The following is a 21,478-nucleotide window of genomic DNA, read 5'->3' as shown; positions in this document are numbered from 1 at the left end:
TTTGAGACCGGCACAGGCAGGAACACGGTCTAAGTGAAGCAAAAGCTACCTAAGATTGGGCATATTGTGCCATTTGTGGGGTATCTTCATAGGTAGATCATAGAGGGAAAGTCAATGAATGACAAGACCTATCAAGAGTACATCTCATTCTCTGTGGTCACAGGCCCACTACCCTGGGCAAAGAATTCTTGATTGAACCCCCTCTGCATAGCAGAGCGGGGGTCCTGGCGTGATTTAGCAACATGGCGGCCAGTTTGAATGATAGCAGTTTTGCGGCCCAGATCACGCATAGCCTTGATATTTTCGCCGAGTTGGCCGAGCAGTGAGATTAACTGCACGTCGTTGCTTTGGCACAGAACCTCGGTGGCGTAGGAGCTCTGCTCTGACGGCGACAGAATGGAGAGGTGAGAAAGGAGGGAGTTGATGTCGCGAAGAATTGGGTGTGACAGCTTGATGGATTCATTGTCTTTTGAAGCGTTGGTGCCAAGATCTGCTTCTGATAACCCGGAGAGATAGGACTTTATGAGAGAGACACGGGATTCGAGAGTGCGGACGGCGTTGAGACGAGTGCCGAGGCTTGCGATCACTGTCTCAGCCAGTTAATGCTATTGGGTGATAGTGCATACATCGACACAGGGAAACTTACATTCTTCTTCTTCTTGTGAGAGCTCGGTCTGCGAGCTCTGTTTATCTGCCTCGGACTTCTTTGCGTGCTTGGCCGGCTCCTGAGTTACATTCAAAGAAGCGGTACCTGAAGCCTGCACAATAGTGTCAATTCCAATCATCTCTGACTCTCCTGTCTCCACCGAATATGGTAGTTCCCGGAATCTGATATTCAGTGCTGGCTCTTCGCCATCAACCTGCATATCTTTGCTTGCATCGGGGCCAGTCTCGCCCTCGTGCACACTCTCGTATACCGTCAAAGGAAGTTTGGAGCCATCCGAATCTGAGGCTTGGACTTGTGAGGGGTGGAAGGCTAGAAAAACAGCTGACTCGTTGTAGTCCTGCAGTATTTGTCGGTGAAGAGGGAGGTGAGCAGTGTTGGGCCCAGTTGATGGAGCGGTTGACCACCATCCAACCAAGTCAAGAGCTGGGTCTTTATGCACACCCTTAACTGCAGCATGATCAGTATTCACACGAGCTGCCTACAGTCCGGTGGGGGTTCACGTACATTGCTGCAAGCGCTCTTCAAACCATGCTGCGGGCAAGATAATATCATCACCAGGTCCCACAGTGGCAGGACATTCGAAAGCATGTTCGAGTGTTATCTCTCTTCCATTCTGTTGACCCAGAAGACCGCCAATGATCGGGCCTTTCTGTTGACGGGCGGCGTGTCGGGTGATTTGATCGGAGACGGTGAGGAGAACGAGAGGGTGTAGTTGAATATGAAGGCCGGAGTCCGATGACTTTTGGGACAGAAGAGAGTGAGGAGGCTCCATTATTGGGGTTCGTGGTGTTGGAACGAAGAGAAACCTGTTGTAAATGACAGAATAGTAGATGAGGCTCGGTGATGCGGTCATGTTTGGCTTGTTTGGCTGATCCTGAGGCAGCTTTCCCCGCGGCCCAGAACGCGCCATCTTCAACTTTTGATCAACGCGAGGTGTTTCTTGTCCAACGAAGCGGTGGTTGTTCATTGCAAAAAGCTCTAGTTTCCCACCATGACTATTCCCTCTACTTTTGATGAGGTGAAAGCACACCTGACCAAGGTCCTAGAGGACCCCTCCACGGCCTTGGACATTTCCCTCATCGAGAAGCTCAAGTTGCAGCTCATTGAATCGACTGATCCAGTGGTTCCAGCCACTCTTGTATCGCAAATTGCATCACTCCTACCCATACTACAGGAAGACCCTACACCCATCACTACCCTCGGAATCAGGGCCACGGCATACTTTAGCTTCACCAATCTTCAATCCGTCGATCCTCCCGTCAACATTATCGCTGGCTTCAAGGCCCCATCACCGCCGATAAACCTTCTTGCTCTGTCATTATTGGCCAAAGCAGCACAATCTTCCAGTGAAGCTGCTATAGTTGCCGGCGACGCCAACTTGGTGGCTTCGCTTGTGGAGCTCTGGCTCTCGACTCCTTCGACAGAAGTCGCGCAAGCTGCTCTTGAAACATTATGGGCACTATTGGAAATTGATGTGACCAACAATCTCGAAAACGAAGAATATGAGCATACAGGCGATGGGAGCCATGCAGGACAAGGACTCATGTGGAGGAGGCTATTCACCGATAAGGATGTCTACGGACTATTCTTTGGGCTATGCAGCCTTCAAAATGATGCCCCTGGTGGTCTGTCTAAACGTGAACGTACCATTTCACAGGGGAGACTGATGGCGCTGTTGGTCAAGGCCGGCAAGCTTCGCTGGGACATCATTTCAACAGCACAAGTTCCGGAAATTGAGGCTAAATACCAGAGCAACAGTCTCTTGCACTTTGCAACAACTCAAATGGTCCAACTAAGCGATGTTTTGATGCATATGACACTGCTAAGCTTCTTCCGCGAGTTACTGGAAATCGATGGGCCGGGTCTTGTCGCTCGAAGCTATGTGCATTCTGCTTCGACCGGTTCATCCCCTGCTCTAGAATTCCTGATTGCACAAAATCTGCATTCCAGGGTGCTAACATACTATCTTGATGAGTCCAAACTGGATGCAGTGGACCTACTCTATCTATCTGGTCCAATCATGGCATATGTAGCTCGATACGCCGAGCTGTATCCAAACCACCTGTTGCAAAACCCCGCCTCCCTACTGGATGGGATTATCTCCCGCATTAATAGATCTCTCACCATTCAAGCCCCACAATGGGCACATGGAGAAGTACCCACGGGTCACCTAGCCATTCTAGCTTCACTTCCTCGCGTGCTTCTTGTAGAAGCAGGCAAACATAATGCCAATCCTGTTTTGGCAATTCCCACAAATCCTCCGAATGCTGAAGCTTTGGATGTCCTCGCAAAGATTTTCCATGGACCACAGCGGACTGGGGCGTCTGAATCAATGGAGTTGAACACGTCCGGTCAAACTCCAACTGACTGGGACCATGAAGCTGCAGCAGCACGCATTCTTTACTTCCAATACCTCAACAAACATCCCGCTTTCTGGGGCCACATTGTCGGAACTGCTGATGTTCTAGTGATGAAGGACATCGCTTTGTCAGCCATAAGCTTCATGCGGGCCATTGCGACTGCCAACTGGAAATCCTCGCCTCCAGCCCCTGCTCATGCCAGTTCATGTTCATCCCGGTTCCAGCTGCCGTCCGAGGAGGATCTGGGTCAGCTATCCCCAGCTATTAGAGGATTCTTTCCCTTTTCGGGCGCATGGGCAATACTCACACCACCTGCGCTGACGACCCTTCTTCCGTATCTTTTCAGCCCTCCAAAAACATATGCAGATTTTGTCGGGGGTGGTGCAAGTGACTCTCAAAATGTCGTTTGGAAAGTGGCAACTGCCAAGCATGATGTTCTTGTCGCATTGCTCCACCGGTTGCAAGAAACAGGCGGACAAGTGGAAGGATTTGAAGATATCATGCAAACCCTACAACAACGTGTGAAAGAGGGTCCCTTGGGCCCAGTCCAAGCTGGTGGTGCTGAAATTTTAACCGCTGGGCGTTAACTTCTTCGGAGAGAAATATGACTATTTAATTGTATGAATTGAGTCTAATATTCAATGAAATATTCTTCAATGAAAATTTGTATAGTGCTCTATTAGATGATTTCCATCATGTCTAGAAATCCATACATCTAAAGCTTGAGAGCTCGCATAGTAAAGATCGGCGCTTCGTTATCTTAGCGCGGGGAAGCAATTCGGGCAATTTGCCAGCCCTAGTGCCTTTCGGGTGGGCGGTGAAGAATTGTAATTTTCCGGAGTCATTATCACTTTGGGACCTCGCGACTATCCATTGCACAGTAATAATATCTGACTCTTCCATATGTCGCGTCGCGGAGCACCAAAGGGTAGAAAGCCGCCGGGCACGGAATTCACTTGGGATGCCGACCCTGGTGGTGAGCCTGACACAGCTCCAACCCCTCTCTACCCTGTATGTTTGCTTCTTGGCCTGGCTCTCCAGGAAATCTTTCTCTCCAAGTCAATCAACATACCCAATGCCAGAAAAGAGAAAGAGACAATCTAATTTTCCTTACAATCAGAAATACACCGTCCCATTTGCGCGGAAGTTGAGCCCCGCGGAACAAATCCAGGTAGACTACTATCGAGGACTACGCGAACGATTCCATGACGGTCCATTTTACTCCGTTCTCGATGCCTCTTCATCCAACGCCAAAAAGGGTACTGCTGCGCGTGCCAACTTTGATCCCTTCCATGGCATGCCCACATACTCCGGCCGTTATCAGAAGAAGCGCCGCACCCTTCCCAAGATCACCGGACAGTCATACTGTAAGTCTCTCGGACCTGAATGCTTCGAAATGATACCAGGCGATTGATTTGGGAATGTCAAAACACACAGTCTTGAAATTCTTTCCTCGCGACCTGTGGCCGACGCTCCAGCCCAACTTCCGACCAGACGCCTCACTAGATGGCTACCAGGCACAGGCATCAGCCGCTGGCGTGAAGCGCGGCTTTGAGGACGAAGAAGATGAAGCCGGACCTTCAAAGCGCAAAGCTGACGGCGATGATGACGATGAAAACGATGGCGACGCAGAGGGTGATGAGGCCGATCTGCTTGAAGAGGATGAAGAGCAAGCAGAGGATGAAATGGATGACGATTTCTCTGACGATGACGATGACATGGGTGGTGACTACAACGCCGAGCAGTACTTCGACGGCGGAGATGATGAGATGGGCGACGATGACGGTGGCGGCGGCGGCGACGAAGACTTCTAAAATGCAGATTCACGATACCCACTTTTCCTTTCTATTCAGCCTTCCTGTGGCTCTAGCGATCTAACACATTATCCAATCTCATTATGGCTTTGCATCATTAGCTTTTTATTTTATCGATGTATTTAACCCAGTGTCTCTGCAAAGATCAGTTGAACAATGATCATTCATCCCATCCCTCTGCTCTTGGCTTCCATGGTTGTTTCCCGTAATTCTCCATTTCTCAGTACTCCGTCTGGTCCTTTTTGGGGAGAACGGACTTGGCATCGTTTTAGGAAGGCATGATGTTGCTGAGTATCACAAGCCCCCCTCCTCTTTTTCCTCTTTTTTCTCTTTTCCCTCTTCCTCCCTTTCGCAATCGTTGCTCCATGTCTGCCTTGCACCTCTGTGTTTAACCTTTTGCACTTATCATTAAGTCATTCATTAATGTATCCACGGATTGTGGACTGTCTTATATTGGACCAATCAGTGAAGTTGTTTATATACATAGTCGTACATAGTACAAGAATTATTGATAGATCTATCTCGTTATGTTCATGTTCTCTTTCAGGACCGAAATGGCTTGCAAGAGCTATAGCGAAATCAAAGCTCAGAGTTAAAGACGAACTGCAATATCAATACAGATTTGTGATATGTATTGTATTGACGGATGGATTGAGGTTTGGCTAAAGTCAAAAGTTAAGGGCAACACACAGCACGCATTTCCCATCATCCATGCAGCACTTTCAGCTAAAACCAGGTCCTCTCTATGTATGATCTCTCTTTTTGCTTTCTTTCCTTTTCTTGAGTTGTATACTCCAAAGGCCGATCTCGGGCCTGGATGACGTCAGCAATTATTTTTTGGAGGGGCAATCATAACGGAAGAAATGACAAGAGCAACATCATAGTTCAAGTATGGGAGATAACCACACTCCGATGCCCCTAGAGCGGTCGGTTCTCATCCTATATGGAAGTGAGACGGGTAATGCGCAAGAAGTGGCCGAGGAATTGGGCGCCTTGACAGAGCGACTTCGTTTTGCAACGCATGTATCCGAGTTGAACCAATGCAAGCCGGTATGTGATTGCTTTGATAAACAGGATTATCCAATGAGAGAGCCATGTCTGATGTACACAGGAAACACTTTTCTCTTACACGCTTACTATATTCGTGGCGTCAACCACTGGACAAGGTGATTTACCCGCGAACGCGCGCTTGTTCTGGAAGTCGCTTCTGCTAAAGAAGCTGCCTCCGACATTCTTGAACGGAATAAATTTTGCTTGTTTTGGGTTAGGAGATACCTCGTATCCCAAGTATGTTTGTCTATTATGCTGTCCCAAGCCTCAATAGCTGATTGTTACAGATTCAATTGGGCAATTCGCAAGCTCTATAAACGCCTACTGCAGCTCGGTGCAAATGAAATTTATCCTACAGGCGAAGCAGATCAGCAGCATCCAGAAGGGTCAGTTTTTTCTATCATGCGGCGTTGTTTGTGACTTATATTGACATATATAAACAGACTAGAGGGAACATTTTTACCATGGATGACAGATTTCCGAAAGCATTTGCTAGATAGACATCCTCTCCCTGCTGGGCAGCATCCAATCCCAGATGACGAACAGCTTCCACCAAAGTGGATATTGCAGTTAGGGAAGAAAAAAGAGTCTGCCCCAGCGTCCGAACCTTTCGTCACGGAAGCAAGCCAAGTTCCAGATGAATACCCAGGGCTACACAATCTCGACCACGATCTTCGTCCGATTCCACAAACTCTATCCGCGACATTGACTGAAAATCGACGGGTGACCCCGCAAAATCATTGGCAGGATGTGCGCCATGTCACCTTAATCGTCCCAGAAACTGTCTCTTACGTCCCCGGAGACATGATTACCATTACACCGAAGAGTAATGTAACTGATGTTCAAACTCTTATCGATCTGATGGGATGGCAAGATCAGGCAGATCAGCCAGTTTCCCTTGTCCCGACTGGAACCTCGCCTTCTCCGCCTCCCATTCCCAATCTTGACTCATACCCAAACCTTACCCTCCGCGCACTCCTCATAGATTATCTCGACATCAAGGGAATACCGCGAAGGTCTTTCTTCTCAACCATTGCACACTACACAACCGATGAAATGCACAAAGAACGTTTATTAGAGTTTACAAACCCCGAGTATCTTGACGAACTATGGGATTATACGACACGCCCACGTCGCAGTATACTCGAGATCCTGCACGAGTTTGATACGGTCAAAATCCCCTGGCAGCACGCGATATCTGTTCTTCCCGTCATGCGTGCCCGCCAATTCAGCATCGCTAGTGGCGGGAAGCGCAAGGAGACAGTGGATGGCAAAACACAATTCGAACTACTAATTGCAATTGTCAAGTACCAAACAGTGATCAAGAGAATCCGCGAGGGTGTCTGCACCAAATATCTTTCCGTACTACGACCAGGCAGTACACTAAAAGTTCAGCTCCAACCAGGCGGTCTCAACTCTTCAGTGCAGCAACTCACTGGAGCAACTGTACTTATCGGACCAGGAACTGGAATTGCACCACTGAGATCCATGCTTTGGGAGAAGGCAGCTCTAGTCCAGGCCTACCGCGAGCAAAACCCAGGCGTAAATCCACCCATCGGCGCAACAGTCCTTCTCTATGGCGGTCGAAACCGTGAATCTGATTTCTTCTTCGAAGAGGAGTGGACGGAGCTCAGCAAACTCATTCCTCTCCAGGTCCTGACCGCGTTCTCGCGGGACCAACAGCGTAAAGTCTACGTACAAGATACCGTGCGCGAGAACTTCCCGCTCTTCTTCCGCCTGCTGCATGATATGCAGGGATCAGTCTATATTTGTGGCTCCTCAGGACGCATGCCTCAGGCGGTACGCGAAGCCCTTATTGAGGCGTTCCAGCACGGAGGTGCTCCTGTGCCAGGGCAGCCATTCACCCGGTCCCAGGCTGAGGAGTATCTCATCGGAATGGAGAAGATTGGCCGGTACAAGCAAGAAACTTGGTAATCGAATTCAATACTCGATTAATTCTAACACAAATATAAAATCCCAACGAATGCATGTGAGAAGCATGTGCTTTGGGTTGTTTCTGCCGAGAAGTCCGACTATTCACTATTTACCAGTAGAACTTCAATGGCTTAAATTACACGTTGTCAGGTCTATGATGGCGAATATGCCGGTCACAACTACTTGTATTGAATCAATTAAATGTAACAGAATTGACTGTCACCATATGTAGGCTGTATGGTTAACCTCGGCAGCGTCGGTGATCGTACTACGGCGGAAAACTGCGGCCATCATGACATCCCCGTATAACCAAGGTTAATCGAGGTGCTGTCCCTTTTGAGCTTACTTGTACTCCATGGTCATTTTCTTCTCGGCTTCAATTCCTTTTCGGCTTCATTTGTTGCCTTATCCAAATATTGCTGTTTCAATATGGGTTGCTGTATAAGATATACTTTAATCGGTAGTATACAACGTATAGTATGGAAATAAAAGAAACACCCACACCAAATATTGTATCTAAGCTACTCCAAAGTTGATTTGGGGTTTGCTGTCTTCTAATTGTATACCAAACCCCAGAGAAAGAGAGGGAAAAGAGCCGAGCTAATCGATGCTCCGGCCCCAAGCGCATATTGTCAAACTGGCCGCAAAAGCAGACGATTGGCAGTGATGGTTAGTGGTGCGACGAGGGTTAAACTCGGGCCGCGTCGGCGTTTTTGATTTCTTGGCACTCCGTCACCGCACGCTTTCTCTCTCCGGGCATTCAAACTTCCTCCAACTCAGGAATTGGCTGCTGTTCAACAGATTCTACAAAATGAGCAGCCTACGGATATTGGTGCCCGTCAAGCGGGTCATTGACTACGCAGTATGTCCCGCCTCTGTTTCCTCCAAGCACAGCTGCGGGCGACCGACGCTCGGAGCTAGCTTTCCAGAACCGGGGTTGCCATGACTCCCCGCTATATACTTGAGAGCAAACGAATTAACCCAACCATTCTCGCTCTAACAGATCAAACCCCGCATCAACAAAGCCCAGACTGGCGTCGAGACCGCCGGTGTCAAGCACTCCCTGAACCCGTTCGACGAACTCTCAATCGAAGAGGCCGTCCGCCTGCGCGAGCGCAAGGGCCCCATCAAGGTCGAAGATATCCTCGCTCTTTCCGCCGGTGGCCCTAAATGTCCTGACGTCCTGCGCACCGCCATGGCCATGGGCGCCGACCGCGCCTTCCACATCGACCTACCAGACAAGGCCGATGGCGGTCCCGAGCCGCTGACCATCGCTAAGATGCTGCAGGCCGTTGTTAAGGAGCAAAACATCAACCTCGTACTGCTGGGCAAGCAAGCTATCGATGGCGACCAGGGCCAGACTGGCCAGATGCTTGCTGGTTTGCTGGGATGGCCCCAGGCTACCCAGGCCAGCAAGGTTGAGGTTAAGGATGAGGCTGGCACTGTGGAGGTTACCCATGAGGTTGATGGCGGTGTTGAGACTCTGCGTGCTAAGCTGCCCATGATAATCACTACGGATCTGCGGTTGAATGAGCCGCGGTACGCTAGCTTGCCCAATATTATGAAGGCGAAGAAGAAGCCGCTTGAGAAGAAGACCCTAGCCGATCTAGGTGTCGAGGATACGCGGCGGTTGAAGACCCTCAAGGTCACCGGTATGTGTCCTGAGTGCGCTTTCTTTTGGAATGAGCTAATTGTGTTCTGTAGAACCCCCGGCGCGCAAGGGTGGTGGCAAGGTCGAGGATGTCGACGGCCTGGTCTCCAAGCTCAAGGAGCTTGGTGCGCTGTAAACGCGCAGAATTTGTTGTTTGCACTGTTTCTAGTATACCATCGCCTTGAAATGTTGTCTCACTATAGATCTGGATTTGTCTTGCGCATTCCGCATCCACATTTTCTGATAGCCATGCTGTGTGGCGAGGCATGTGCATGTATTGGGACGTTAGATCTTTACATGAATGAAAATAAATTTTTATTCAATTGCAGCTTACTGATTGCAGTATGCGCAATATTGTCCTGTGCCTCGTTTGTTAGGCTCCGCAAAGCTATAATTCACTCAGTAAATTGACAACAGGTTCTCTAAGGCGTTTATTGCATAGCGTCACTAGATAGAATGCCATTAGACATGCTGAAGAAGTTCCTGCGTAGAAATCCGCTTAGCCGGTTAGAATTGAAAATAATGGCCCATAAACTCAGCGAAGGCTGTGGTCTCATCTCTACTCAATCCCTTGGGCTTATAGTTGATGAATTCCTCAGCAATTGGAAGCTCCCTTTCGTCTTCGGGGAATGAGTTCTTCAGAAGGCCATCGGACGTGAGGTGACACTCCGAGTCCAGCCATGCCGTCCGTAGTGATTCGGGTACCGGACCCAGCTGCCCAACAAAGATGACGATGCGCCAAATCTCGCCGCCAAGTACCCAGATATCTGCCTTGTCAGTGACTGACCCTGTATCCATCGGGACTTCCGGTGCACGGTAGGGAATTGGGTAGGCATATTCATTGCTTGGGCCATTTGCGGAACTGCTGGAAGCGCCAAGCTCGATTAAGATAACGCTAACGTTTGCTGTGCCGCCCTCTGAGATACTGATCCTATCGTCATGAGTATACTTCTCATCAGGCTCATTTGACTCATTTCCTCGTTGATTCTTTGTCTCAATATCTACGCCCGTGTGGTCGTCAATGTTATAGGTCAAGGCGAAGACTAGATTTCTTGAGTGGACGTCGCCATGCATGACGCCCTGTTGGTGAAGGTAGTCAAGGGCTTGTAGCGCCTGAATTGAAATTTTACGGCCATTCTGGTACGGCACTGGATTTTCGGAGTCGAAGTCAGACAATGCCATCCCGACGTGTCCTCCTAGTTGGTCAGTGACTATACATGCATGCGAGCCGTTAGATCCATCGTGAACGAAATATTCTAAGAGCTCGACAACGTGGTTTTTGCCCGGATGATTTGAGAGAGGATGTTCTCTAAGCAGCTTCATGACAGAAATCTCACGCGGCCGAGACTCAACCAGCCAGGTGAATCCCACCTTGACGGCGACATATCGACTTTCCTCCATGTCCTGTGCCAGCCATACCATGGCGAACTGACTTTCTCCAAATTTGCGGATGGGTACCGGCCAACCTTCAGAGTATCACCGGGATGCAATGCAAATAATGCGGCAGCTGCAGCTTGTCTTCGAGATTCTGCATCTTCCAGTGTTGATGGCAGTAGCGCCTCAGGCTCTGATTCCGCCTAAATCATACCACTAGAGAAAAGTGGTATGGAGACTCGATGATCGTAGCAAAACACCAAGAAAAAGAATCTCTGAGAGATAAACTCGTTTTGCGTATAGATCAGATGAGGTCCATATTTGTAAAATGTAATAGAAAGACCACCCCAACAGCGAGGTGATTGCGAAGGGCGGTAGCTAACCGCCATGATGTGGTTTGAGCAGGCCCCAAGAGAAGTATCAGACTGTATTTGATTGAGCCCTGGAGGAATCTTGAGCTTATGTAAGGCTCATGATCGTCGAAGGAGATATACTGCATATGTAGTTATGTATATGTACTCCGTACATAGTAGGTAAACATGTTCGGTTTATCCTCTCTCGAGGCGTTTGATGTTGTAGGTTGCACGGCCACCACATTCCTACACGTCACGGCGGCGCTAGAGTGGCCAGATCCTGCCTACTGGTACAGAGTATGTCATAGTACAATGGCTATATTATTGCTTCTTCGATCCAGGGTCGTTTTATTGAACCCTACTCAACCAATCGGAACTCTGCAACGCGCAGATTCTACCCTTGACCTGAGGTTTCATTGTCAGCCACGGTGCCCAACTATCCCCGATTGGCCATGAAGAGAGCCGTGTACCTTACTGTTAAACCGGACTATTGATTCCCATAACTATAATAGTAGTGTACAGAGTATAAATAACCACCTGCATGGATGTGTTGTTTTGTGCTTAATCGTAAATTACCCTATTTGGGTGGAGTACATTAGCGCATGCGTTATGAGATCAGTGCTAAAAAAGACACTCGGCGAAAATGTGTGCTTTACAAGATTGCAAAGTCAGATCATATTTCCATTTGCAATAGGTTGGCGGGATCTCGGCTGAATAAAGTCTCAAATTGTATATTGCATTTTCAATTAATCTGCAACCCGAGCCGACGGGAGGGTACAGTTACCTATAGCGTGGTCGATCAGCTCAGCCTGGGCTGAGCTGTCATTTAAAGGATCCACTGAGGCTTGTAGATGGAAGCACCCCGGATCAAATGGCTGTATTACCCAATATGTTTCACGTTGATTTAATTTAGTAGAAATTGCCGAAATATTTAACTTTGGGAAATATATTGAGCCGAGTCACGACAACGCGTTCCGACGTATCTAGGTACAGATTTATAAGGTTTTGGACTGTATGTGATGTGTCGACCGTCAATATTTGCGATTATCTCGACTCGTCATAACTTGTCTCTGTAGATGGTATGAAAGAATTAGTAATTAACCAGTAGCTCCTACAATAAATTACTAATTGTTCGAGCTTGTCGTGTATAAGGTATAGTTCAAGGAACAAAAAAAGAACAAAAAGAAAAAAAAAGAAGAGATGATGACATCGCCCCTCTATGAACCATGGAAAAAGTCACGACTTCTTGATTCTGGCCAATCTGCGCCACTTCACATTTCTTTCCGCCTGACCCGTGAATAATATTTATTAGAACTGCTTCTGCTCCAATTTTGAATTTAGATTTTCTTTGGCCTTTTTCTTTTTTACTACTTCGGTTTGCGCATTCCTCCTGCAGATCTTGGATTCCTCTTGATCCTGAGACATTCTTGATCGCTTTGGGGAATCTGCCGGGATCCATGCTGTTTGCAGTGCCGGATTTCACAGGTACGTGTATAGATCGTGCGTGAATAATACTGCCTTGTGAGCTGCGCATGCGCATCTTACACTTGTTACATCTTCAAAAAAATTACCACATATTTGAACCATAAACCTTTCTGCTATCTGGCAATCACCTATCATGCCTCCGAATCGGTGGGAGAAGACGAAAAGCATTTCGAAAAAAGGCTTCGATAAAGCATGGAATACAGTCGATAAATTGGGCGGGCCCGTCAACCGCTTGTCAAACAAGCTGGGCGCCGAAGCCTTCTGGCCCATGACCATTGACAAGGAAGCCGATAAAGCCGCGCGCATTCTACGCAGTTTTTGCAAAGATGGTTTCTACGCCCCCGAGTCTACGAAGGATACCGATGACAATGGCAAGATCAATCGCCCCAAGGGCAAGCAACGCGTTATCCAGAAAATCCCATCTAAGGTTCTGAGGAACGCAAAGGGAATCGCCATCTTTACCACCATGCGCACCGGTTTATGGATGAGTGGTTCGGGTGGTAGTGGCGTGCTGCTCGGTCGCCTCCCCGACACCGGCGAATGGAGCCCCCCGTCGGGTATCATGCTACACACAGCTGGTATAGGCTTCCTGGCCGGGGTGGATATTTATGACTGTGTCGTAATCATCAACACGGTGGAGGCGTTGGAAGCGTTCAAGAAGTTCCGCTGCACGCTCGGCGGCGAGGTGAGCGCTGCAGCCGGCCCCGTTGGCATTGGCGGCGTACTTGAAACCGAGGTGCACAAGCGCCAGGCTCCAATCTGGACATACATGAAGAGCAAGGGATTATATGCTGGCGTTGCCGTTGACGGTACAATCATCATTGAGCGTACCGATGAGAACGAACGCTTCTACGGCGAGCGGTTATCTGTCGACCAGATTCTGTCCGGCAAAGTCCGTCACCCACCTCACGAACTCGAAACCCTTATGCAGACTCTCAAAGCCGCACAAGGCGACTCAGATGTTGACGAGAGCCTCGTTCCCCCACCGGGAGAAACGCCAGGCGACTTGGAATTGACAGCAGAAGATTATCACACCTTTGGCGTGCCAGCGCCGGACGACCCCGATCCGTATGGAGTGAAGGCGTTGGAGGCGGAAGGACTTTTCATCCGTGAGGCTGGTACCAAGGCGAGGCCGAATCGTGAGACGTTTGAATTCCGGCCCAATTTGGACAGCCCTATCTATAGCACTTTCTCGCGGCGCAGCGCAGATAGCTCGCCGCGGAACAGTTGGCGTGCGAGTGTTCAGAGCTCGAAGAGCTTCAAAAGCTACGCTAGCGTCGACCGTGGTACGCAGACTGATGACTCCCCTCTGACCGCCCCAACGTCAGTGAGCCGCACGTCTTCTCGAAGCGCGAAGGAGTCGCCGTCGATGAGTCCCTGGGGTGAGATTGGAGACTCGTCTCATTGGGATACGGTTGCTATTCATGGCGGTGAAGAGGAGGAGGTGAAGGTCCGTCAGTTAGAGGGCGACCAGGCCGAGATTAGAAGAGAAAGCGCCCTTGCCTGCGAGGACAAACAGGAAGATGATGACGATGAAGATGAATATGAGGTCCACGAGGTCAGCAATGCAATGATCACCCCAAGAGAGAGTGTTCCCGCCTCGCCGACGAAGCCAGAAGACCAAACAACAGATAGCGATGCTAAACGTTTGTCGCCGAGCTTCATTCGGGCACGCCTTGTCACCATCCCGGCTCGCCCCCCGCCTGCTCTTCCACCGCGCCACCCACAGCACATCTGGGGTTCTGGCTCCAGCCGTGGGTCTACCTCGCCCACGGCCCGCTCCCATTCCAGCCATAACACCTCACCAACAACCGATGTCACCGAGGGAGCTGAGCCTGACGAGCATGTGGATGGTGCTTCCGAAGTGTCTTTATTGGCAAGACAGCTCAAGACCGCGACTGCAGTCCCCGCTGTGATTGAAGAGGATGACAAGGACGAGTTCCTTTCCGCTAACGGCGACGAGGAACATGCCGAGGACCAACCTATTACACTCGAGGATCACACTGCCGAGAAGGAACCCAAGGAGAAGGAAGATTCCAAGGATGTTGAATCTGAGATGTCACCTCGGCTTGAGAAGACTCCTCATGTCCCCGGGCTGGCACTTAATGTCAATGATACACCCGAGGTGGAAAAAACACTCGACAAGATTGAGGCCAAGCTTGAGGCTGAGGTTGTACACCCCGAAGGCCAAGCATCAAACAAGCCATACGCCCACGTCCTTGCTGACCATGAAGAGCACGAAGAGTCTCCCGGCGGGACCAAGGTCGACACCACTCTGCCTCACGTCAGGGCTGATTAATTTCGGCTTCCTACCATCTGCTTTTCACCTTCCCGCTTTTCCTTGTTTTCGTCTTCTCGTATATACCCACTGTCATGATACCTCTTTCATCCACGTTTGGCTTATTGAAGGTTCCTGGAATAACGCATTGTCGTTTCCAAACCCTGCCCTTCCATGTACCATCTTCATCTCATCTCCAAGAAGGATTGTATTTTTGTTTCCTTTTTAGCGTCTCCGCATTTCAGCGAGTGGAGGGATTTTCTGTTATTGTTTCTGGCTCGGTTTGATGGTGTCTGTGAGGCCTATGGAGTTGCATCATATCCCGGTTCTTTTATCATCGGATACAATTTTTTCAACATTGATCATATCTATGGCCTATCTTTATTAACCGCGCAAGTTTTCCGGCATATTGTAGACCTTCACTTTCTGTTTGCTCGAGTTTTGGGAGGTGTGACGGTTTTCACCGTCATACGCCAAAACCACACTCGGCTTGAGATAGATACAACACATGAACTTTTATCCAGTACTTATTTAGAGAAATCGCAATACACTGAGCTGGTGATATCTCATCTAGCACAATACTCTGATTGACCCTACCCTTCTATCGAGAACCCTTCCTTCGTTAATGATTGTGTTACACGTAATACTGCTACACTACTACGATGTCTCGCTCTCGTCGAGGATTATGGCCCTTTCTGCTTATCGTATTTTCTCTCTTTCTTCTTCTATATCGATTGCATCCAACGCATGATGATGATATATCTCAATTGGAATCCCTTGAACTACCAGAAGAGTCCAATATCTTGCACCCTGGCGATTTTGTCGACCCTGCCGGATATCCCGATCCCTATATCGTACCAGTCAAGGATAAACACATTCATAAGCCTGATGGAGAGGGCACTTTGCACGACATACCGTATGTTATCATATTCCCTCTTGGTCTTATCTCTAATGGATTTCCAGAGATGAAAACTTCTACCGCGGAGGTACTCGTTTCTTAACCACACAGAAAGACGACATTGAACATCCTACACCGGCCATATACGATCCTTACCCTGCTTATAATACTCCGAAATGGCACAAAATTTGGGCTGGCGATCATCAACCTTGCCGTGGGCCACGAGGCAGAGACATTGATCGCAGCAACAGCGAAGATATGATGCTGGTCTATCGTGGAACTCAAAAAGGTTTCACTACCCATCTCTTTCACACCCCAAAGTACTCATAATATCCAGGGTTTCCTTCCCCCATGTTTGGATCACACAAAGCTGTCGGCCTTGATCACAGCGTTTGCGTGGATCGGTACTCTCGCTACGGAGCTTATGGACTAGATGAATTCAAATATGAAGATGCTCCAGGGTTCCAAAGACCCCCTAGAATCTTCTGGGGGAATGTCAATTGGGGCTATCTTCAATCAACATGCTACGAGCGAAATGCCGACAGGTTTGACCCCAATCGATCAGACCAGCATTATACCAAGCACAGCCTCTCTCAATATTCCCCCGATCCCATACAACACACAAGCAATCCAGAAATTCCTACAGGACTCGCGTACAAATCTCGCTCAGCTGTTGTTCTACGCGCGTCAGAAACCATGAGATGGACATCCAGCCACGCCCAGTATCTCCGCTCGCTGATCATGGAGCTCTCGCTGCACTCAGGATCCGAGTACCAGGTCTTCTTCTTGATCGATGTACATGACCCATCAATTGACCTAAATTATGACGAAGGGGCTATTCACAGGCTGAAGCAAAAGGTCGTACCAGCTGAGTTCCGTAACATGACTGTTGTTCAGCGAGAGTTTGTTACAAGAGTGGTATCCCAAGATGGACGAGCATCGTGCCATATACCAGCATCTCCAGGCAATCCAGGTCTTCTCTGTAATGTATCCCGAATTTGACTATTACTGGCAACTGGAGTTTGACAACCGGGTCATTGGACATACCTACCAATTCTTCGAGCAGGCCATCGAGTTTGCCAAACAGCAACCAAGGAAGTATCTGTGGGAGCGCAACGCCTATTTTTACACCCCTGGTGCTCATGGAAATTGGAGTGATTTTTCTGCTATGGTTGCTCAATCGATGGAAAACAAAGAAAATGTCTGGGGCCCTGTGGAACACGAAAGTATATCCCCAGCTGGGCCCACACCACCCGTCTCCAAATCCGGAGACGATGACTTTGAATGGGGAGTCGGGGAGGAAGCTGACTTGATTACCTTCCTGCCAATATTTGATCCACGGAATACATCATGGACATTCCCGTGGATGGTTTGGAATTTATCCGAGGATATCCCACGACGCACCTCTGTCATCACTCAATGGCGCATCTCAAGAAGACTCTTGGGAGAGATGCATAGCGCCCAACTAAAAGGGCAAGCCTTCGCATCGGCAATGTCAGCTCCGTTTTGGGCGCTGTTGCATGGTTTCAAGGCTGTCCATGTCCCCCAGCCGATTTACGTGGATGGAAAATGGACACCCACGGAAATGTCCCGAATCTTCAATCGTGGTCCTCCGGAGAACATGAATGGAGACCCCCATAGCATCTGGAATTGGGACCATCAGTTTGACTACCTCTGGTATCGAATCTCGTATATGTTCGCGACTCAAACCGCCGAGGACTTGTTCAGACGATGGCTAGGGTTGCAGCCCAATTCGAGTCTATACCTCAGTGAACAAGGTGTAAGCATGTCTGCTCGCCACTAACTGTCAAAATACTAATCGATTTCTTTGAAGGTTGAATACCGCCCGGGGAGATATTGGGATGAAGGTGGTAGCGTGGTATGCTAGCAGAGACATCGAAAGGAAGCACTTTGTATGCTAACTCTTCCCCAGGATGAAACTGCTAATGGTCGATTATGTTTTCCGTTCATGCTGTTACATACGATCAAAAATACGGAGCTTGAAAAGACGCTCAACCTACCTGTTACTGACTCTGCCCTCCAAGATGATGCTATTTGAATGAGCTAATTATTCTCAACCTGTTCAAAAAGATGATTCTACTGAAGAACCTCTCATATAATCACCATGTTTACATTCCAAATTGAATACATTTAAGCGTTTGATCATTCTTTTGTTTGTCTTCATGTCTTTATTTGATGGGGACTTGCAAGCTGTTGTACTCATCCGCCGCGTGACCTGGCACACCAGTTTGATTCCTTGGCCTCCCTTAGTATATTCTCAAGAAACAGGTGAAGCCACCAAGAGTAATCTACATATCATATTCATGAGGACAAGTAAATACCAATTACTATCTTGCGGAATATCTCAGTCTTTCTTTGAGCCCAGTCCACCCACTACTTATCTCCTGTTCCCCGAAACTCATTTCTTTGAAAATCAGCATATATTGTGCGGAACCATCATGGTATCAGGATCCATTCTGTGCCCGAATGTTGACAGCAGAAGGTGAGTGCCATTATCTGTAGTTTGAGTTAGACTGACTGTTATTCAAGTTTCAGCGGAAAATGCTTGATGTTATGGTGAGAGAAGCGAAGAAGTCGTTCTCTGTCCATGAATCATTTGTCTGCGCGTCTTCTGTATTTTTAATAGGTCAACGGCACAAGAATCGATGGGACCAAACCGACGCATCATCGAGCTACCAGTGGATAGCCCCAAGACAATTGGGCTTTACGTGTACTGGGTTTACACAGGCAAGCTTCTCGCAGGGCGAAATAAGCCAAGAGAAGATTCAACCCTTACGTACATGGATTTGGTAGATTCATACATTCTTGGTGACAGGATTCTGGACACGAAATTCCAAAATTCAGCCATCGACGCAGTCATTGAGATATCCTGCACCAAAATGAAAGATGGATTCTAATTTTACCCCGAAGATTCTGTCGTCAAGTATGCATATGAAAACGACCAGTGTTGCTTCAATCCGCAAGTTGCTTGTTGCCATGTACGTGGAGAACGCGTAAGCCGACTGGTTCGACTCAAATCACTATCCACAGGTATTCATCTTTTCGTTTGCAAAGGGACTTTTGAGAGACAGAACTAGCCACCCAAAGCCACTTGATTCAACTGAGTATCATGTACACAATGAAGATAGTGATGTTCATCATGTCGATCATTATATCGAGCAGCCCTCATTCTCAATGGATACTTGACTACTTGCAGTACTCGCTGACAATTGACGAAGTATATTTGTCAACTCAGTTTGCAAAATAACCAAAAACAATGAAAGTTGACCAATAGTCCACACACACTTTATGTATGGACGGTATAACAGAGCCCTCAATGACGATATTACCGATGCAGCTGTAGGCAGTACTGCTAGACTTGCGATATTGTTGGACTAGGGCGACCTCATATCGACCATGCATTGCAGCGGTCTTGGGCCGCTGCTGCAGCATTGCATCATAAGTAAATATTTAATGCAGGTCAGGGCCTTGATTGGGCAGTTAGTGACTTTTCATTGAGGTTATCAAATAACCGAGGTCATTCTTTGACTATAATGCCGCTAACAGTTTCTCACTGCGCTAAAACCCTTATCCACCAATAAACAAAATGGGTCTTTCATAGCGCAATCAATCCAGCCAATCCCTTTGTACTTGTTTCATATATACTGCATAAGCGATCATACCGTTATGGTTAGTGCTCAAACCTGCAGAAATAGTCGTTATTTCGCGTCCCGCCGGCCTCCAATTTATAAATAAGAGGTGGCTTTCGAATCTCTCTTGTTGAACCATTTCAAGAATCACTAAGCAAAATGGCTGGCCTATTGTTACTAGGACTATGTGGTTTGTCGATGTACATTGCCACCAAAATCATCTATCGGTTATATTTCCATCCTCTCAGCAAAATTCCTGGGCCTAAACTTGCGGCGATCACAGGATATTATGAGTTTTATTTTAATGTCATAAAGCGAGGAACCTTTATTTGGGAAATGGAACGTCTACATGAAATATACGGTCGGTTTTCCGAGAAAGATATAGTGACATTTGCTCAATTCTTTATCAGGACCTATTATACGCGTTACTCCTAATGAAGTTCACATCAAGGATTCAAGTTACTACGATGAGATCTACGCCTCTAGCAAGCGAAGACGCGAGAAGGATGCGGAAAGAGTCGCCCAATTTGACCTTGAAGATTCGGGTTTCTCTAGTGTGTCACCAGAGGACCACCGAAAGCGTCGTTCATACATAGAAAAGCACTTTTCGAAACAATCGATTACCAACATAGAGTATTTAATCTATGAAAACATCGAGAAGCTTGACCAACACTTCAAGCGTGCCTTTGAATCCCACAAAGTCATCAGTCTCGATGCCGGTTTTGCTGGGCTGACTTCCGATGTCATTCACAAATACGCCTACGGCTTCAACAGTGGAAACCTTGATCATGAAGACTTCAATGAAAGGGTTCGAGATGGCCTGAATGGACTATTCAAGTTCGCTCATCTCATATTCTTCTTTCCAATTCTTCAAACTATAATGAAAGCACTTCCCTTGTGGGTACTGGAAAAAGTTGATCCATTCGCCTATGCACTGGCAAGCCAAAAGGCAGATCTTCTTCGCCGAACAGAAAAGTTTTTGCAGGGCGAATCTCCAAAGATGAAGACTCGTCCCATCATGGAGGTTCTCACTGGCCCCAGTATGCCTGAGGACATGCGTGGTGCCGTTCGCCTGAACAATGAGGGATTTGCCATGATCATTGGTGGCACTGAGACAACCGCGCGGTCTTTGGCCATTGCTGCTTTCCACCTCCTGACAAACGATCTCATTAAAACAAAATTGCGAGAGGAATTGCAGATGGTTATGCCTACACCTGAGTCTCGTCCAACATGGAGTCAACTTGAACAATTACCCTACATGGTATTCTCCCATTTCTTTCCTTGGATCATATTAGGTTCAGAGTTGACCAACTTTACTTTTATAGTCTGCAATCGTCTGGGAAACATTGCGTGTATCCACTGGAATCGCAAGTCGATCGTCTCGCGTTGCGCCCTCTGAGGCGCTAGTCTACAAAGAATACACCATTCCTCCCGGTGTAGGTAGTCCAATATTTCATCATGTGTCGAATTTGCTAACCTGTTTGATCTCAGACCCCAGTCAGCGAGACTAACTACTTCGTTCTCACGGATCCTGATATCTTCCCCGACCCGCATACATTCGATCCAGACCGATGGCTGCGTGCTGCAGCAAAGGGAGAGCGTTTAGACAAATATATGGTCAACTTTTCGAAAGGCACTCGGATATGTGTTGGCATGAAGTATGATAATCGAAAATCCGTCCTGATCAGTCACTAATCTATTTGCAGTTTGGCCTATGCGGAGCTATTTCTTGTATTGGCGGCATTTGTTCGGCGCTATGATATGGAGCTCTTCGAAACAACAGAGAAGGACATCGCTTTTGCGCGTGACTTTGGAACGCCATATCCAGATGAGGGTAACACTCGTGTGCGGGCCATGGTCACAAAGTTGATGCAAGAGTAAATGATACTCTACGTTCTCTATATGAATCATGTTTAGGAAGTCTAGTGGCATTCTAAGTGTCTTTATAATGTCTGTCATCTCC

General features: G+C 48.0%; 11 protein-coding genes across 11 annotated transcripts; 9 read left to right on the top strand and 2 right to left on the bottom strand.

Annotated features, from left to right (window-relative positions):
• Window positions 1–131: 131 nt before the first annotated feature.
• N7529_011040 (COP9 signalosome complex subunit 6) lies at window positions 132–1,634 on the bottom strand (the record flags this gene model as incomplete). The annotated part of the gene is made up of 3 exons (XM_057246566.1): window positions 132–586; window positions 647–1,114; window positions 1,172–1,634. 3 exons carry the CDS (start codon window positions 1,632–1,634, stop codon window positions 132–134), a joined length of 1,386 nt encoding a protein of 461 aa, XP_057091915.1.
• Window positions 1,635–1,658: 24 nt separating this feature from the next.
• Window positions 1,659–3,614, top strand: N7529_011039 (uncharacterized protein; the record flags this gene model as incomplete). The annotated part of the gene is made up of 1 exon (XM_057246565.1): window positions 1,659–3,614. One exon carries the CDS (start codon window positions 1,659–1,661, stop codon window positions 3,612–3,614), a length of 1,956 nt encoding a protein of 651 aa, XP_057091914.1.
• A 316-nt stretch (window positions 3,615–3,930) lies between these two features.
• N7529_011038 (DNA-directed RNA polymerase III subunit C31) lies at window positions 3,931–4,841 on the top strand (the record flags this gene model as incomplete). Its single annotated transcript, XM_057246564.1, has 3 exons — window positions 3,931–4,038; window positions 4,148–4,394; window positions 4,465–4,841. The coding sequence occupies 3 exons, from the start codon at window positions 3,931–3,933 to the stop codon at window positions 4,839–4,841; spliced, it is 732 nt and encodes a 243-aa protein (XP_057091913.1).
• An 891-nt stretch (window positions 4,842–5,732) lies between these two features.
• On the top strand, window positions 5,733–7,826 carry tah18 (NAPDH-dependent diflavin reductase; the record flags this gene model as incomplete). Its single annotated transcript, XM_057246563.1, has 4 exons — window positions 5,733–5,891; window positions 5,953–6,128; window positions 6,179–6,277; window positions 6,335–7,826. 4 exons carry the CDS (start codon window positions 5,733–5,735, stop codon window positions 7,824–7,826), a joined length of 1,926 nt encoding a protein of 641 aa, XP_057091912.1.
• An 811-nt stretch (window positions 7,827–8,637) lies between these two features.
• N7529_011036 (electron transfer flavoprotein subunit beta/FixA family protein) lies at window positions 8,638–9,613 on the top strand (the record flags this gene model as incomplete). The annotated part of the gene is made up of 3 exons (XM_057246562.1): window positions 8,638–8,688; window positions 8,830–9,478; window positions 9,531–9,613. The coding sequence occupies 3 exons, from the start codon at window positions 8,638–8,640 to the stop codon at window positions 9,611–9,613; spliced, it is 783 nt and encodes a 260-aa protein (XP_057091911.1).
• Window positions 9,614–9,984: 371 nt separating this feature from the next.
• N7529_011035 (uncharacterized protein) lies at window positions 9,985–10,899 on the bottom strand (the record flags this gene model as incomplete). Its single annotated transcript, XM_057246561.1, has 1 exon — window positions 9,985–10,899. The coding sequence occupies one exon, from the start codon at window positions 10,897–10,899 to the stop codon at window positions 9,985–9,987; it is 915 nt and encodes a 304-aa protein (XP_057091910.1).
• Window positions 10,900–12,822: 1,923 nt separating this feature from the next.
• N7529_011034 (uncharacterized protein) lies at window positions 12,823–14,988 on the top strand (the record flags this gene model as incomplete). The annotated part of the gene is made up of 1 exon (XM_057246560.1): window positions 12,823–14,988. One exon carries the CDS (start codon window positions 12,823–12,825, stop codon window positions 14,986–14,988), a length of 2,166 nt encoding a protein of 721 aa, XP_057091909.1.
• A 641-nt stretch (window positions 14,989–15,629) lies between these two features.
• N7529_011033 (uncharacterized protein) lies at window positions 15,630–16,127 on the top strand (the record flags this gene model as incomplete). The annotated part of the gene is made up of 2 exons (XM_057246559.1): window positions 15,630–15,883; window positions 15,977–16,127. 2 exons carry the CDS (start codon window positions 15,630–15,632, stop codon window positions 16,125–16,127), a joined length of 405 nt encoding a protein of 134 aa, XP_057091908.1.
• Window positions 16,128–16,216: 89 nt separating this feature from the next.
• Window positions 16,217–17,924, top strand: N7529_011032 (DUF3405 domain-containing protein; the record flags this gene model as incomplete). The annotated part of the gene is made up of 4 exons (XM_057246558.1): window positions 16,217–16,737; window positions 16,769–17,645; window positions 17,700–17,744; window positions 17,799–17,924. The coding sequence occupies 4 exons, from the start codon at window positions 16,217–16,219 to the stop codon at window positions 17,922–17,924; spliced, it is 1,569 nt and encodes a 522-aa protein (XP_057091907.1).
• Window positions 17,925–18,324: 400 nt separating this feature from the next.
• On the top strand, window positions 18,325–18,783 carry N7529_011031 (uncharacterized protein; the record flags this gene model as incomplete). Its single annotated transcript, XM_057246557.1, has 2 exons — window positions 18,325–18,368; window positions 18,513–18,783. 2 exons carry the CDS (start codon window positions 18,325–18,327, stop codon window positions 18,781–18,783), a joined length of 315 nt encoding a protein of 104 aa, XP_057091906.1.
• An 891-nt stretch (window positions 18,784–19,674) lies between these two features.
• Window positions 19,675–21,396, top strand: N7529_011030 (cytochrome P450; the record flags this gene model as incomplete). The annotated part of the gene is made up of 5 exons (XM_057246556.1): window positions 19,675–19,876; window positions 19,926–20,776; window positions 20,841–20,951; window positions 21,007–21,173; window positions 21,222–21,396. 5 exons carry the CDS (start codon window positions 19,675–19,677, stop codon window positions 21,394–21,396), a joined length of 1,506 nt encoding a protein of 501 aa, XP_057091905.1.
• Between the last annotated feature and the right edge of the window lie 82 nt (window positions 21,397–21,478).

The sequence above is a fragment of the Penicillium soppii genome (genome assembly GCF_028829465.1).
Source record: "Penicillium soppii strain IBT 18220 chromosome Unknown utg000010l, whole genome shotgun sequence".
Classification (NCBI taxonomy): domain Eukaryota; kingdom Fungi; phylum Ascomycota; class Eurotiomycetes; order Eurotiales; family Aspergillaceae; genus Penicillium; species Penicillium soppii.
This window is presented reverse-complemented; position numbering and strand designations above follow the sequence as displayed.